A 14,015-nucleotide genomic window follows, 5' to 3' on the forward strand; every position below is an offset into this window, starting at 1 on the left:
GTCCGTATCTAGGCAACCTGCCCTCAGTTGTCAAACTGAAGAGAAAGGAAAGGTAAAGATTTTGCACCACGCAGCTGACTGACATAGAAGTGAGCAGTTGATAGCCTACCAGCCCTTGAATTTAAAGTCGTAAGTGATTTTTCCCATAGCGACGTATGACCAAAAGGCGCTGCATGACTTGTACACGTGTTGACAGAGACTTTCAAAGTTTGCAATAATGGGGAAGTTAACTCTATCTGGTCTGCAATGGAAGTATGGCAGCGGCGAGTGGCGACACATTTCTACTGGCCGTCTGTGACTCGCTGTAATGGTGGACAGGAAGAAAGGAAACATGATGACTGTCTTGAGAAGTCCAGCCGGAGAAGTGAAGGACCATGTCCAGGATGAAATCATTCCTGTGTCCCAGATGGAGTCCTACAGAGATTTCAAACAGAAATTCCGTTCTATGTCTCAAGACTATGATAATACCAAGCATAGCCAAGGTAGGCAAGTAGCATCCCTTGCTAAAATGTACCATGCATATCCAAAATTCTCAGAGGTAGTAGTGTGCAGACTGTTCTCACGTAATCATGTCTTTCAGAGAAGGCCCAGGAGGCCAAAGAAGCACAGTTAGCGCAAGAGAAGGCTGTCCCCTCTTCACTGCATCATCTGTGTTACCAAATGCAGCAGAGGGTAAAGAAATGCACTGTTCCTGTGTCTCCAGAGGACCATGCCACATTAGTGAGTAGGCTAGTAGACAGCCACAACAACACCCTGCACAGTGCACACACATAAACACAATAAACCTGTTTGTTTCATAGGCATACATGAATTGATGTGATCTACCATTTTGGGTATTATAAGCCTACACAGTTTGGCACCCCAGCACAGCTATGGCCCCAACCGTGTTGTGCTTGTTTTATCTTTTGTGTGGTACTACTAGCTGTCATGGATCTGGCACATTGACAGTAAATTATCTGGCATGATCTCTCTGTGTGTGTGTGTGTGTGTGTGTGTGTTTGTTTGTGTGAGTGTGTGTGTGTGTGCGGGCGTGCATGCGCTCATGCGGCTCCCTGAAGTTATTTGGGATGCAAGGCGAGGGGCCTGGCCTTCTGCTTCATGATGCAACACAAAGGGCAACTTTGTATCATACTGTATATTGAGGCCTGGTCATAGATATACTTTTTGTGCCATATACTGCATATTCCCGCATTGGGATTGGACCAGAACACTTCACCACAACAATGGTTTTACTGGCACAGTCTTTGTGAAAAGAGGTATTAGAAGATCCTCAATATGGTAACCAAGATAAGCCGTTTCATGCATCTCCATCTCCAATGCAACAAAATGGGATCAGTTCCGATCTCCTAAATGGGCGTGACTTTTCATTTTTTTTCCATTGATCTCCATTCATGAACCTCTGCTACTTGAAGGGGCATGGCAGCTCATAGACATGATGACATCTTAGAATCTTACGTCATACTAATTCCAGAATGGAACCAATCTCTTATGAACCATCTCCTCCTCATCAGTCATCTCTGATGTATTCTGTGTCATTTATTCCCCCTCTGCCCTCCCTCTCTCCCCATTTTAATTTCCTTGTATGACCTGTGCATATGAAGAAACTGACAGTAAAAGCTGACTTGACTTGATTTCCATCTCCACCCATTAGGAGTCAGTGATCAGTTCGGAGCTGGGCCTGATATGGGCCGACCTGCGCTCCACGCGTCCCGACCCCTGCCTCAGCCGCAGCGAGAACCAGCAGCTGCGGCAGCAGTCCTTCGCCGAGGTGTGGACGTTTATTTATTTACTTGTTTATTTTATTATGTGGGTAGCCTTGGCCCTAGACTTTAGACTTGGAGTAGCATCCAACTGCAGTGTGCAGGGGAGGGAGCAGGTCTGGATGACATCTCCCTCCTCCCCCCTGAGCACATCGAGCCCCTCCCCCTTGTCATCCAGCACTAAACTTCCAAACGGGAAGAAAAAGAGCTCTGGAAGTCATTGCACCGTGCACAGTTCCACTCTACTCCACTAAATTATAATGGTTTGGGGAGTGTGGAAAAAACGAGCGCGGGGAGCTTTGAGTTAACCGCGCAATGAACAGCATGCAACCCTGTGTTGTAGGCCTATCATGTATTAATCCCGAGGGAAATGAATATAAGGATAACATATAGTAGGCCTATTGTTAACTCATGGGTCTACATTGAGCTCCAGTGCCTTCCATGTTACCCCTTATGCCAGTTACGTTAACTATGAATCCGCCTTTATAAACATGCGCTACGCTTCTGGAAGTCATTGCTCAAGCCGAGTTTTATATTAAAAAAAATAACCTTTTAATTGTAATATTTTCGGGAATGTAGGAGAGAGCACGGAGGGCTTTGAGTGAAACGCCAGATGAACAAATGCTAGAAGCTACCCGTATGGTTAGGCTATTTTTAATATGAGTCTAATTTGAATGTGTTAATTCTGAGTGGAGGTCGCAGGTTAGTTAATTTCTAAACATCGAGCTGAGATGGGTGCCCAATCATAGAATGAAAACGTTGCGCATTCTTTAAATGGCACGTTTGAGGCGGCCTTGACGCGCTTAAAAAGCATATGTTTAACGCACATGTAGGCACAATACATTTGCTTATGGTACGTGCTTGCTGGATATCTACCATCATGAGGTTGTGAGCGTCACTAAATTTTCAGTCCCTGAAATAAAGGCTTGGTTCCATTTCATAAGTGATAACCAAGCGTTAGTGATCATAGGAGTCCCTCTCGTCCGACTTCCAAAATAGAATATGAATGCGCAAAAAAGTAGCCTACTACACGGACCATCTCGGCACTTGCATTGAAAGATGGCCCTCTTCCAAACTTACGCCCAGACAGAAAAGATATGCACTAGGCCTATAGCCTACATTGTTTAGCATTAACCTTGCCGTAACAGTAACACGACTTCAAACTGTCCTGTTGAATCAAATGGAACCCAACGCAGTTGCAGACGGTTTAGGTTCAGACTCGGAATGAGAACAGGTCTGTCGACTAGGAGCAAGTTTAGTTTAAAAGCAGACAGAACCTCGGTCACGGTCACTTGGGTGTGCCAATGCTTTGTAATGATCAGTAGGCTATGTAATTTTCCTTGGTGGCTATACATTACTTTTCTTGTAGCACCCATCTTTCGATTTTTAGAAACTGGCACCAAATAGCCTATCTGGTTTTCAAACTATGATAGGCCGACCGAGCCCCAGAAGAGACACTTAATAATTCATAGTAGACCCCATGCGTTAACAAATACTATGTTGTCCTTATATTAATTTCCCTCAGGATTAAATTATACTATAAACAGGGTCGCATTCTGTTCATCACGCGTTCAAAGCTCCCCGCGCTCGTGCTTCCTATACACTCCCCAAACGCCATTATAATTTAGTCAAAGCTCCCCGCGCTCGTGCTTCCTACACTCCCCAAACGCCATTATAATTTAGTGGTGGAGTAGAGTGGAACTACGATTTTATTTGTGAAAACTCTGCATCTTTCTTCTAAGTGCACGGTGCTATGACTTCCAGAGCTATTTTCCTTCCTGTGTAGAAGCTTCGCGCTGGATGATAAGGAGGGAGATGTGCTCAGGGGGGAGGAGGGAGATGTCATCCAGACCTGCCCCCTCCCCTGCACACTGCAGTTGAACATACTTGGGACTTTAAGGAGATGGGCTTTAGATCAGAGGGTTGCAGGTTCGAATCCCACCCTTCCACTCTCTATCTCAATTCATGGCTGAGGTGTGTATTGACTGTTTGTAAGTAAGTAAGTATGCTCTTTATTATCCCTCAGTGAGGAAATTCATGTGTTGCATACATGCAACTTAAGTAGAGCAAAAGTGGACACAGCCACGCTTACACAGGACCAAAAAGGGAAATGTAAAATAGAAATGTTTTAAAAGTAGAGATATTACTGTCTAAATAAATAAATAAATGTAAAAAGTATTTCACCTTATTGCACAAGGCTTTGAAACTCAATTTTGAAACTTCATTAGTGTCCTCCTGTACCCATTGGCCTGTAACAGTGTGTGTTTCTGTGTGTTTGTCCTCAGGTGTTGAATCAGTGCGAGCAGCTGTACCTGAGCTACCTGCACCTGCTACACAGCATGAGGCGACGCGCCGTTTTCACCGACTCAGCCAACCGCAGCCGACTGGCAGCACAGATGGCATCCGACTGCACCAACGTGTTAGCACTACTACTTGTACTACTACTTGAGCACTACTACTACTACTACTACTACTACTACTACTACTACTACTACTACTGTTATTACTAAACTTTATTTTTTTAGATATTTTTGGGGCTTTTATGCCTTTATTGTGACCGGACAGTTACAGAGGGACAGGAATTGAGTGGGGAGAGAGAGATGGGGAAGGTTCGGCCAGTGACCCAGGCAGGCTGGAATCGAACCCGGGTCGCCGGTGTAGTAACCCAGTGCCCTATCATTTGGCCATGGCAGGGCCAACTACTTATCTATTCTATACTATTGATGTTACTGCTTTCAGTGCAGATGGCGTCTGAATGTACTACTGCTACTACGACTATGACTGCTACTGCTACAAATGTACTACCACTACAACTACTACTACTACTAGCCTACTACTACTACTACTTACTACTACTACAATACTATTGGTACATGTATTACTGCTGGACATGCTCATGGCATTCGACTGCACCAACGTGTGAGTGAGTACCACTACTCGAGCATTACTTCTCTTATTCGTGTGAACACTCGTATTTTGACTGTGTGTGGCCGACAGACTGAACGTCCACTCCATCCGGCAAGGCATCGCGGCGCAGATCAAAGCCCGGCGCACGGAGAGGGCCCGTCTACGGTCCGACAGCACCAGTACCAGCGCCCCTACCATTACCACTACCACCGCCAGTGCCAGCTCTGGAGCCTCAAGCCACAGGGCCAACAACGAGGACCGGCGCACCACGGAGCACCACCCTGACAAGATCACCCTCAGCCTGCGCACAGGCAGGATACGGCCACTATCCAGGAAGCAGAGGCTGGCCGTGCTGAGGGATCTGGCAGAGGTGGGCACCGGCCTGTGTGTGTATGTGTGTATATGTTTGAACAGGTGTATGTAGAGTAGTGTGTGTGTGTCTGTGTGTCTGTGTGTGTGTGTGTGTGAGGTGTAAGTAAGTATATTATGTGTTAGTAATTTATTACAATTGTATAAGCAATCTATTGCTACCATATTGCTAAGAAGGCTTTCACTGTCACTATTGTCTGAAATGCGTGATGTTTTGTCCAATCAGATCAAAGAGAAGTGTGGTGACTTTGACCTGGAGACTGTATACGAGCTCATGCCCTACCGTCTGGACAAGCAACAGGAGTGGAGGACCAGCAAGCAACTGTCCCAAGGTAATGCATGCACACACACGCGCGCGCACACACGCATGCACACACACACACGCGCATGCGCACGCACGCATGCACGCACACACACACGCACTCTGAATTCAATGCACTTCTGTGTACTTTTTAGTTGTTTGTACAGGATAACAAAATTTGAGGCTACATCCTGGCTTGACAACGGATTTGAGTGAATCCGATAAAATGTTGCTTTGTTTTCAGCTATAGAGCAAACTCACAGCCTCTGCATCTGTAGGTCCCAGAGTAGCAGTAGTTGTAGCAATGCTGCATTCGCTGCCAAGTTTAATTGCATCATTGAAGCAAAATCTGCTGATGTGATACCAACTAAGTGGGCAGTAGAGATGCTTACACAACTACACGCACCAGGGGCCTACAACGCTGGTTCAGGAGTAAAAACCAGATGAAGTTAAGAGGTAAATCACCTAATAGATGACCCTGGAGTCTTTATTTTCGTAAGAACATTAGGACTCCATGCTCTTCTTAGCCCTGTTTGATATTTACGAATCAAAATAGAACGTTGGGTATCGTCTCTGCGTTTACGATCGGGGATAAGGTTGATAGTTGCGATTCTTTTTATGTGTGCAGCGCAACCCGACTTCAAAACCTGATGTGATTTTTAAGTCGTGTAGTTTGGGTCCAGCTTTAGTGCACGTAGTGGAATCAGCAATGTGCTCCAGCTCCTCCTTAAAGGTCCACTGTGTGAGATTTTCAGTTGTTTATTTCCAGAATTCATGCTGCCCATTCACTAATGTTACCTTTTTCATGAATACTTACCACCACCATCAAATTCCAAGTATTCATTATGACTGGGAAAATTGCACTTTTCATACATGAAAAGGGGGATCTTCTCCATGGTCCGCCATTTTGAATTTGCAGAAATAGCCATTTTTAGCTGTTAAATGACTGTACTTGGGCGATACTAGAAAATATTAGTTGATTACTTACTTTATTACTTAGTAAACTTTCATGAAAAGATCAAATTGGGCAATAGGCAGCCCAGTTTCAATAAGCAGCATAGTTGCAGTACCTTTTTTGACCATTTCCTGCACAGTGTACCTTTAAAGGGGTATGCCACTATTTTGGGGCTTAATACAGTTAAAATCGTTGGCTGGGGTTTATAAAGATGGTAATGTGTCTTATTTTTCATGTAAGCCGTTGTCTTGCTTTAAGACAAGTTAAAAGAGGGAATATGTTGCTAAGCTAGTGAAAGTCAGTGGATCCGTGTAGCACAATGCTGGTCTCTGTGGTAATCATGCGTGTGTGTATTGATGTGCGTGCCTGTTATAGAGCCAGTGGAGGAGCTCCCCGCAGTGCAGGCAGAGGACGAGTTCCATGTGACTGACCATCCCTGGAGGAGACTCAAGGTAAGGACAGGACACAGCCAACACAACAAGGAGAAGGAGATTACCATAATCCACCTAAAGCACGCTGCCACCACTAAGCACAATGCCACTACTCATTGCATTGACACCACTAAGAAGTTACACTGCCACCGCTAATAACAACACTGGTACTATAAGGAATAGACACACTGATCAATACACTACCACTACTGTACTACTACTACTACTACTACTACTACTACTACTACTACTACTACAATACTCACAATACTAAGCTCAATGCCACTACTCATTGCATTGACGCCACTAAGAGGTTACACTGCCACTGCTAATAAGAACACTGGTACTATAAGGAATAGACACACTGCTCAATACACTACCACTACTACTCTACTACTACTACTACTACTACTACTACTACTACTACTACTACTACTACAATACTCACAATACTAAGCACAATGCCACTACTCATTGCATTGACACCCACTAAGAGGTTACACTGCCAATGCTAATAACAACACTGGTACTATGAAGAATTCACACACTTCTCAATACACTACCACTACTACATTACTACTACTACTACTACTACGACTACTACTACTACTACTACAATACTCATAACACTAAGCACAATGCCACTACTCATTGCATTGACACCCACTAAGAGGTTACACTGCCACCGCTAATAAGAACACTGGTACTATAAGGAATAGACACACTGCTCAATAGGGCTTGGTAAAATAATCGATTTAATCGATAATCGATCAGTATCATTAAAAAAAATCATAATCGATTCACAGGGCACAAAATCGTTTTTTTTTGTTCTTTTTCTTTTTCTTCTTTTTGTTTAATTTAGGTCTTTGGAAAATACCCAGCAGGTATTAGTCAATTAGGCCAAGGCCTACTTATTACAAATTAGCAATCTGTTGACACTGTCAAGCCACAGCCCCTTGACATTTTTATATAAACATAGGCAACAGCATCTTTTGGGCGAAATCCTTGCACCAAGAAGGGAACGGATTGAATCAATTCGGAATGAATCGAATCGAATCGAATTTAATCGTGATTAATCGATTCAAAGCCCTAAGAATCGAAATCGAATCGATACAGGAACATGGCTGTGATACCCAGCCCTACTGCTCAATACGCTACCACTACTACTCTACTACTACTACTACTACTACTACTACTACTACTACTACTACTACTACTACTACTACTACAATACTCACAATACTAAGCACAATGCCACTACTCATTGCATTGACACCACTAAGAGGTTACACTGCTACCGCTAATAAGTACACTGGTACTATGAAGAATACACGCACAGCTCAATACTCACACTACTAAGCACAATGCTGCTACTGTTCACATTCACACCAATAATGCAACGGACACATCTAATATGCACACTTGTCACTAATAGCATTCACACTACTGCGGGTGATTGCACTTCAGCACACTGGTACTACAAAGACCACTCAGTCCACTGATAACTCTGCCACTACAGGCGGTGGTCGAGTTGCGAAATCAAACCAGGGGGGATGGTCAAAGATCGATTGTGATTATTGGGGGTTCGGGGGTTTCTCCCCCGAGAAAAAATTGAAAATGTTGTTGTTAGAGAGTGTAATTTTAACACAATATGTGAAGAAGAGAGGACTATTTTAGAGGGGGGTGTTTTTTGACCATTTTCATCGAGGGGGATGATTTTAGACCATTTTCTTTGTTGGAGGGATGGCATCCCCCCTCATCCCCCTACAACTCGAGCCCTGACTACAGGTACCAAGCATAGTCTCATTTCTACAGGGTAATAGTTAGTACAGTACACTGGCACTACTAACACTGTCACTATAAAGTACAGTGCCTTTACTACAGTGTATGCACAATGCCATTACTACAGTGTAATGCAGTGTAGGCCTACTACATACACGCACACACACACACATACACTCACACACACACACGCACACACACTCCTTGCCAGTACAAATGGAGTGCACTATCAGTCTGAGAAGGGAGAAACCCTGGGTGGGTAGCTAAACAAAGTCCTCACAGGCACTTTTATATGTTCCAGAGTCCAGAGTGGAGGGTCTATGTACAGCAGGATGGCCATAGCTGGCCGAACACAGCTCAGGGGACCTTAGCAAAGAATTGTGTAGGAAAGAAAGATACTTCAGGCATTTCTGGGATCCATCTTATATCAGATGAACGCCCCTTTAGGATACCTTTGGTTAGGTGACCTTTGCAGATCTTAGGTTGAGAATAAATCGAGTTCTCTTGGAGCTGTAGTACACAGTAGCGCACAGCTTGTACAAGCCACCACCAAACACCACAAAAACAGAAGAAGGAGGGGACAACGCCTCCTTAGGAGACCAAACTTGAGCATATTCCTTTGCATTGGGTGGGCGTAGTTTGGATTATCTTACTCTACTAGATGATTCTTTGACCTTAGTCTCATAATGTGCATCATTCCACCAGTGGAACACTGTAATGGTCATTGAAAAGACTTAAAGGGACACTGTGCAGGAAATGGTCAAAAAAGGTACTGCAACTATGCTGCTCATTGAAACTGTGTCACCTATTGCCAAATTTGACCTTTTCATGAAAGCTTACTAAGTAATAAACACATATTTTCTAGTATGGCCCAAGCACAGTCATTTTTGCAGCTAAAAATGGCTATTTTTGGAAATTCAAAATGGTGGATCATGGAGAAGATTCCCCTTTTCATGTATGAAAAGTGCAAATGTCCAAGTCATAATGAATACTTGGAATTTGATGATGATGGTAAATACTCATGAAAAAGGTAAGATTAGAGAATAGGTAGCATGAATTCTGGAAATAAACAACTAAAATCNCACACAGTGTCCCTTTAACTACCATAGTACTACACTACTACAACATTAGACAGGGCCTTTAGTAATACTTTACGAATTGGTCATTGGCACAAGACCTTAATATTATATTGATGGAAGGGAATGGTTCTATGCATTTGAAATAACAACCAATATTCTATTCCCAATCTGCAATACGACTCAATAGGAGAAGTACTTCTGCACTGACACCCAGATTAGCGCCCCTGTGAACTGGTCTTGACCCTTGAACACACATTAGCGTTCCCCAGATCTATATTTAAGGGCTCTGCATACTTCATGTGCGCACTTTGGCGCGTTTGGCGAGAGAACCATCAATGACGTCATCACTTGCGCCAGACTATTCATACTTCAAACAGGCTATCGCTCGCATTTTCGGAAGTGCCCTCTGCTGTTCATGAGAGAGACTGCAGTATCTTTCGCAACTCGCAGCATGGGTTCTACGGATGTATAAAATAGAAAGCCAAACACGGCTGCTGTAGGGCTACTGAACATCTGACTTGTGACTTACCACATTGAAACATAGATTTTTGTTGTAGCCTACATTGCCAGATCATTCCAAGACCATGTGAGAGCATTGTTCTGGCGGCAGAATTTATAAATAGATCGCCGAACACAACGTGCTTCTGAACAAAGTAAACAATTGTTTCACTGAACTGAACAGAGAAGATAAAATAACTCTCTAGGACATTTTATTATCCTCAAAATGATGCAGAATCCATTCTGTAGTAGCCTACAGTAGCTGTAGCCTCTCTTCGCAACTCCTGCTTTGTCTGCCTACCTACATGGTCGCTGGTGGCGCACGCCAAGTTACAAAAAATGTGGGGTGCACGAACTCGCGCCACGGCTGCTCGCGCCACGGCTGCTCGCGCTACGGCGCGTGACGTCATTTTGGGTCACGTGACGGCGCGCGCCATCGTCGCGAGTGAAGTATGAAGGAGGGTAGCGCCAGTCACGCCAAGTATGAATCCCCCTTTAGCCAGCAAGGGTCTCCCCGTTCATGGACACTCCCCGTCAGTGCATGTTGTGAGCTTTTGCCTGGTATTGTCGAGCTCACAGTAGTGTTACATAACCAGCCTCTGGGCCCTGTGTTGGATCAAATTTAGGGGTTTCGTTTTTAGGTTGTTTTTTTTTTCTTTTCTTTTTTTCCAGTAACAGCACTGTCTTGCCACCTCATTTGGTACAATGGGGTGTCAAACTCAAATTGACCGAGGGCCAAAATCAAAATCTGGAGCAAAGTCGCTGGCCAAACACAATGTTTTTTTTAGTGATGCACCGGATCCGGAAAAGGCAGGATAATAGGGATTTTCACAGGATCCGGATCCAGCAGGATCTTAAGCAGTGGATCCGGTATCCGGCAGTTACCTAAAAATCAGGATCTGGTGCATCTCTAGTTTTTACGTAGCCTAGGCTTTTCAGTCAGTCTTTCACAACCCCAATCACTGCATGGAGTGAGAGCCCTTTGGAAGCGGCCGTTGCAGGCAGTTTGTCAGTAAGCCAATAAGTCTAAAAAAGTTTGAGCCAACGTAATAAAAAGGGCCCACGTGTGCGAGTAGACTATGTGTTTCAACCCTTTCGTAGGATCCAGTATCCGGTTCCGGATCCGGCAGGATCTTAAGCAGTGGATCCGGTATCCGGCAGGATCCTAAAAATCAGGATCCGGTGCATCTCTAGTTTTTTTTTTTAACGAAAATTGACTAAAATGGCTCATGTTTAAATTCATGTTTAAACAGATTCCCATATAGTTCAAATGTGCCTGCAAATATTCTGTTGCATTTGAGTGTGAGCTGTTTCAATGGCCTGGGCCCACTCATATTCCTGTGATATATGCATTTTCATGTTCAAATCTTAATACGCTGCACAGTTATGGTGTATGTGGGCCAACTGTAATATACATTTGAAATGATCTCGCGGGCCAAATAAAATGGCTCCGCGGGCCAAATTTGGCCCCCGGGCCTGAGTTTGACATCCATGTAACCACTATGTAATATAATATAATAATAATAGTAATACATTTTATTTTGAGCGCCTTTCAAAATACCCAAGGACACTTTACAATCAAAAACAAATACATAACAATAGGGAAAGTATAACAAAGCTTCAGTAAATTAACAATAGGAGAGTAATGCGAGTAATTAAAATGCAAAAATAAAATAAAGGGAAAAAAAGTACAATAAAAATAAATGTTTTAAAATAACAAAAAGAAGTAGAATGACAAATAAAATAAAAATGAGGGGAAAAAAAGATAAAATATGTAAAATAGAAAATAAACTGATAATAATTAAAATGAAGTGGAAGTGCCAATGTGAAATTTAAAAGTAGAAGTGAAAAGGTGTGTCTATAATTGTGTAATACCATGTACTAATGTTGTACGTAGGCCATAAATGTACTTCTTCTACTTTTACATTGGTCACCTATGGTAGGGGTGTACATCTATGCCAGAGCTGAGTCGAGAGACGCTATTGGAGGAGATGGAAATGGAGGCCCCTCCTCCTCGACCCCATTCTCCAATCGTGCTGCTCGCCACAAGCCAAACCGTCCAACAGAAGCAAAGACTCAGCCTGGCTGAAGACTTGCAGAGGTACACACACGTCTCTCTCTCACTCTCTCTCTCTCTCTCTCTCTCTCTCTCTCTCTCTCTCTCTCTCTCTCTCTCTCTCTCTCTCACACACACACACACACACTCACACTCACACACACACACACACTCACACACACACACACACACACACACACTCACACACACACACACACACACACACACACACACACACACACACACACACACACACACACAGTTTAATGCACGAATGCATGCTCGCGATTCACACACACACACACACACACACACACACACACACACACACACACACACACACACACACACACACACACACACGCACGCACGCACGCACGCACGCACGCACGCACACACACACACACACACACACACACACACACGCCTGCATGCACACTTATGCATGCTTGCACACACACACACACACACACACACACACACACACACACACACACACACACACACACACACACACACACACACACACACACACACACACACACATTTCACATAAACATAACCTGTTAGAATTACAAGCTACAACTACTAACTGTTATAAACATACTTGACCCTCAGCCTGCCTCACATCCTCAAGAGAAGAGTTGTAGAAATACTCTTTCAGATGTAATTAAATTACAACACTAGAAGGAGGATACTACAAAGTTGAAACCATGCAATATCACACCACTAGTATTGTAATTACTGTACATCTTTAGTAGTAGTTTAGAGTAGAGATGGCGAAATTTGAAAAAACTTTTAACTGGCTACTGAGACTCATTAACCGGTGGTTAACCGGTAATCTTAAATTAAAAGCGTTCGCGTGCCTGATATGCACAGCACTGATTTTTAAAAAATTAAATTTTCACATAGGCCTTTTTTTGATGCACAGACAGGACCTGCCATGTCCAGCCACTGTTGCCAGATGGAAAATGATGAATTATCGTACTAAAACCTCAAAATTATGGCTTTTTGGGACTTTTTGGGAGGAAATTAATTATTTTAATTATTATTATTATTACACGGTTAACGGTTAACCGGTGGCAGAAAATATTAACCGGTTAAAGTTGATCCGGTCGACTATCTGTTAACCGGTTACCGGTTAACATCCCTAGTTTAGAGTAGTTTTGCTTCTACTTTATACAACTGTCCTCAAGAGGTGGTCACCCAGGCACCACACACCACGTCTTCACTCGACACTCCACTCCCACAGCCCTTGACCTTTGACCTGTGGAGATGTTAGGGTTGCAAAAGGGGTCTTTAAATGTCCCTGTGCTGTGTGGCATCTTGTTTCCTCAACTAAGCAGCACAGAGCGGGACGTGTAGTTTTAGTTTCACCACTCTCCCCAATGTATTGAGAGAGTGTACCCTACTCAATGAAGCAGAGTATACGATACGCACCTCAATCAGTTGAGTTTCTTCATCTCATAGCCAGTTTCACAGGGAAAAAAATTGTAATTTTAAATTCTTCGAGAGTTACTCTAATTGTTGAATATATTTACACTGTGTACTATTTCTAACATTTCAACATAATTTTTGTATTTGCTGTAATTTTGTTTTGAATCATTGGCTACTATTGTACTGATATATGTTTGATAACAATAATTTAATCATATGAATAGTTCTCTAGATAATGCATTATTGTCAATGATGATATGAATCCCATGGCAGCTTCAGCATGCTGTATTGAGGGGAATTTCTGTGCACCGCACAGTCACTCTTTATTGCCACCTGTTGGTCATTATGTGTAAAAACAGGCGCGGACAGAATTGGACCTCAGAGAGCACTGTTGCTGTGTGTGTGTGTGTGTGTGTGTGTGTGTGTGTGTGTGTGTGTGT

General features: G+C 43.4%; 1 protein-coding gene across 1 annotated transcript in view; it reads left to right on the plus strand.

Moving 5' to 3' along the window:
• The first annotated feature begins 29 nt into the window (after window positions 1–29).
• Window positions 30–14,015, plus strand: part of ccdc87 (coiled-coil domain containing 87) — a 25,299-nt gene continuing 11,313 nt past the window's right edge. The window contains exons 1-8 of the mRNA XM_063217747.1: window positions 30–482; window positions 581–720; window positions 1,652–1,768; window positions 4,046–4,179; window positions 4,758–5,037; window positions 5,263–5,368; window positions 6,644–6,744; window positions 12,026–12,183. Of these exons, the coding sequence (XP_063073817.1) occupies window positions 308–482; window positions 581–720; window positions 1,652–1,768; window positions 4,046–4,179; window positions 4,758–5,037; window positions 5,263–5,368; window positions 6,644–6,744; window positions 12,026–12,183 (1,211 nt within the window). The 5' untranslated portion in view covers window positions 30–307. The remainder of the gene's footprint in view (window positions 483–580; window positions 721–1,651; window positions 1,769–4,045; window positions 4,180–4,757; window positions 5,038–5,262; window positions 5,369–6,643; window positions 6,745–12,025; window positions 12,184–14,015) is intronic.

The sequence above is a fragment of the Engraulis encrasicolus genome, chromosome 15, assembly GCF_034702125.1.
Source record: "Engraulis encrasicolus isolate BLACKSEA-1 chromosome 15, IST_EnEncr_1.0, whole genome shotgun sequence".
Taxonomy (NCBI): Eukaryota; Metazoa; Chordata; class Actinopteri; order Clupeiformes; family Engraulidae; genus Engraulis; species Engraulis encrasicolus.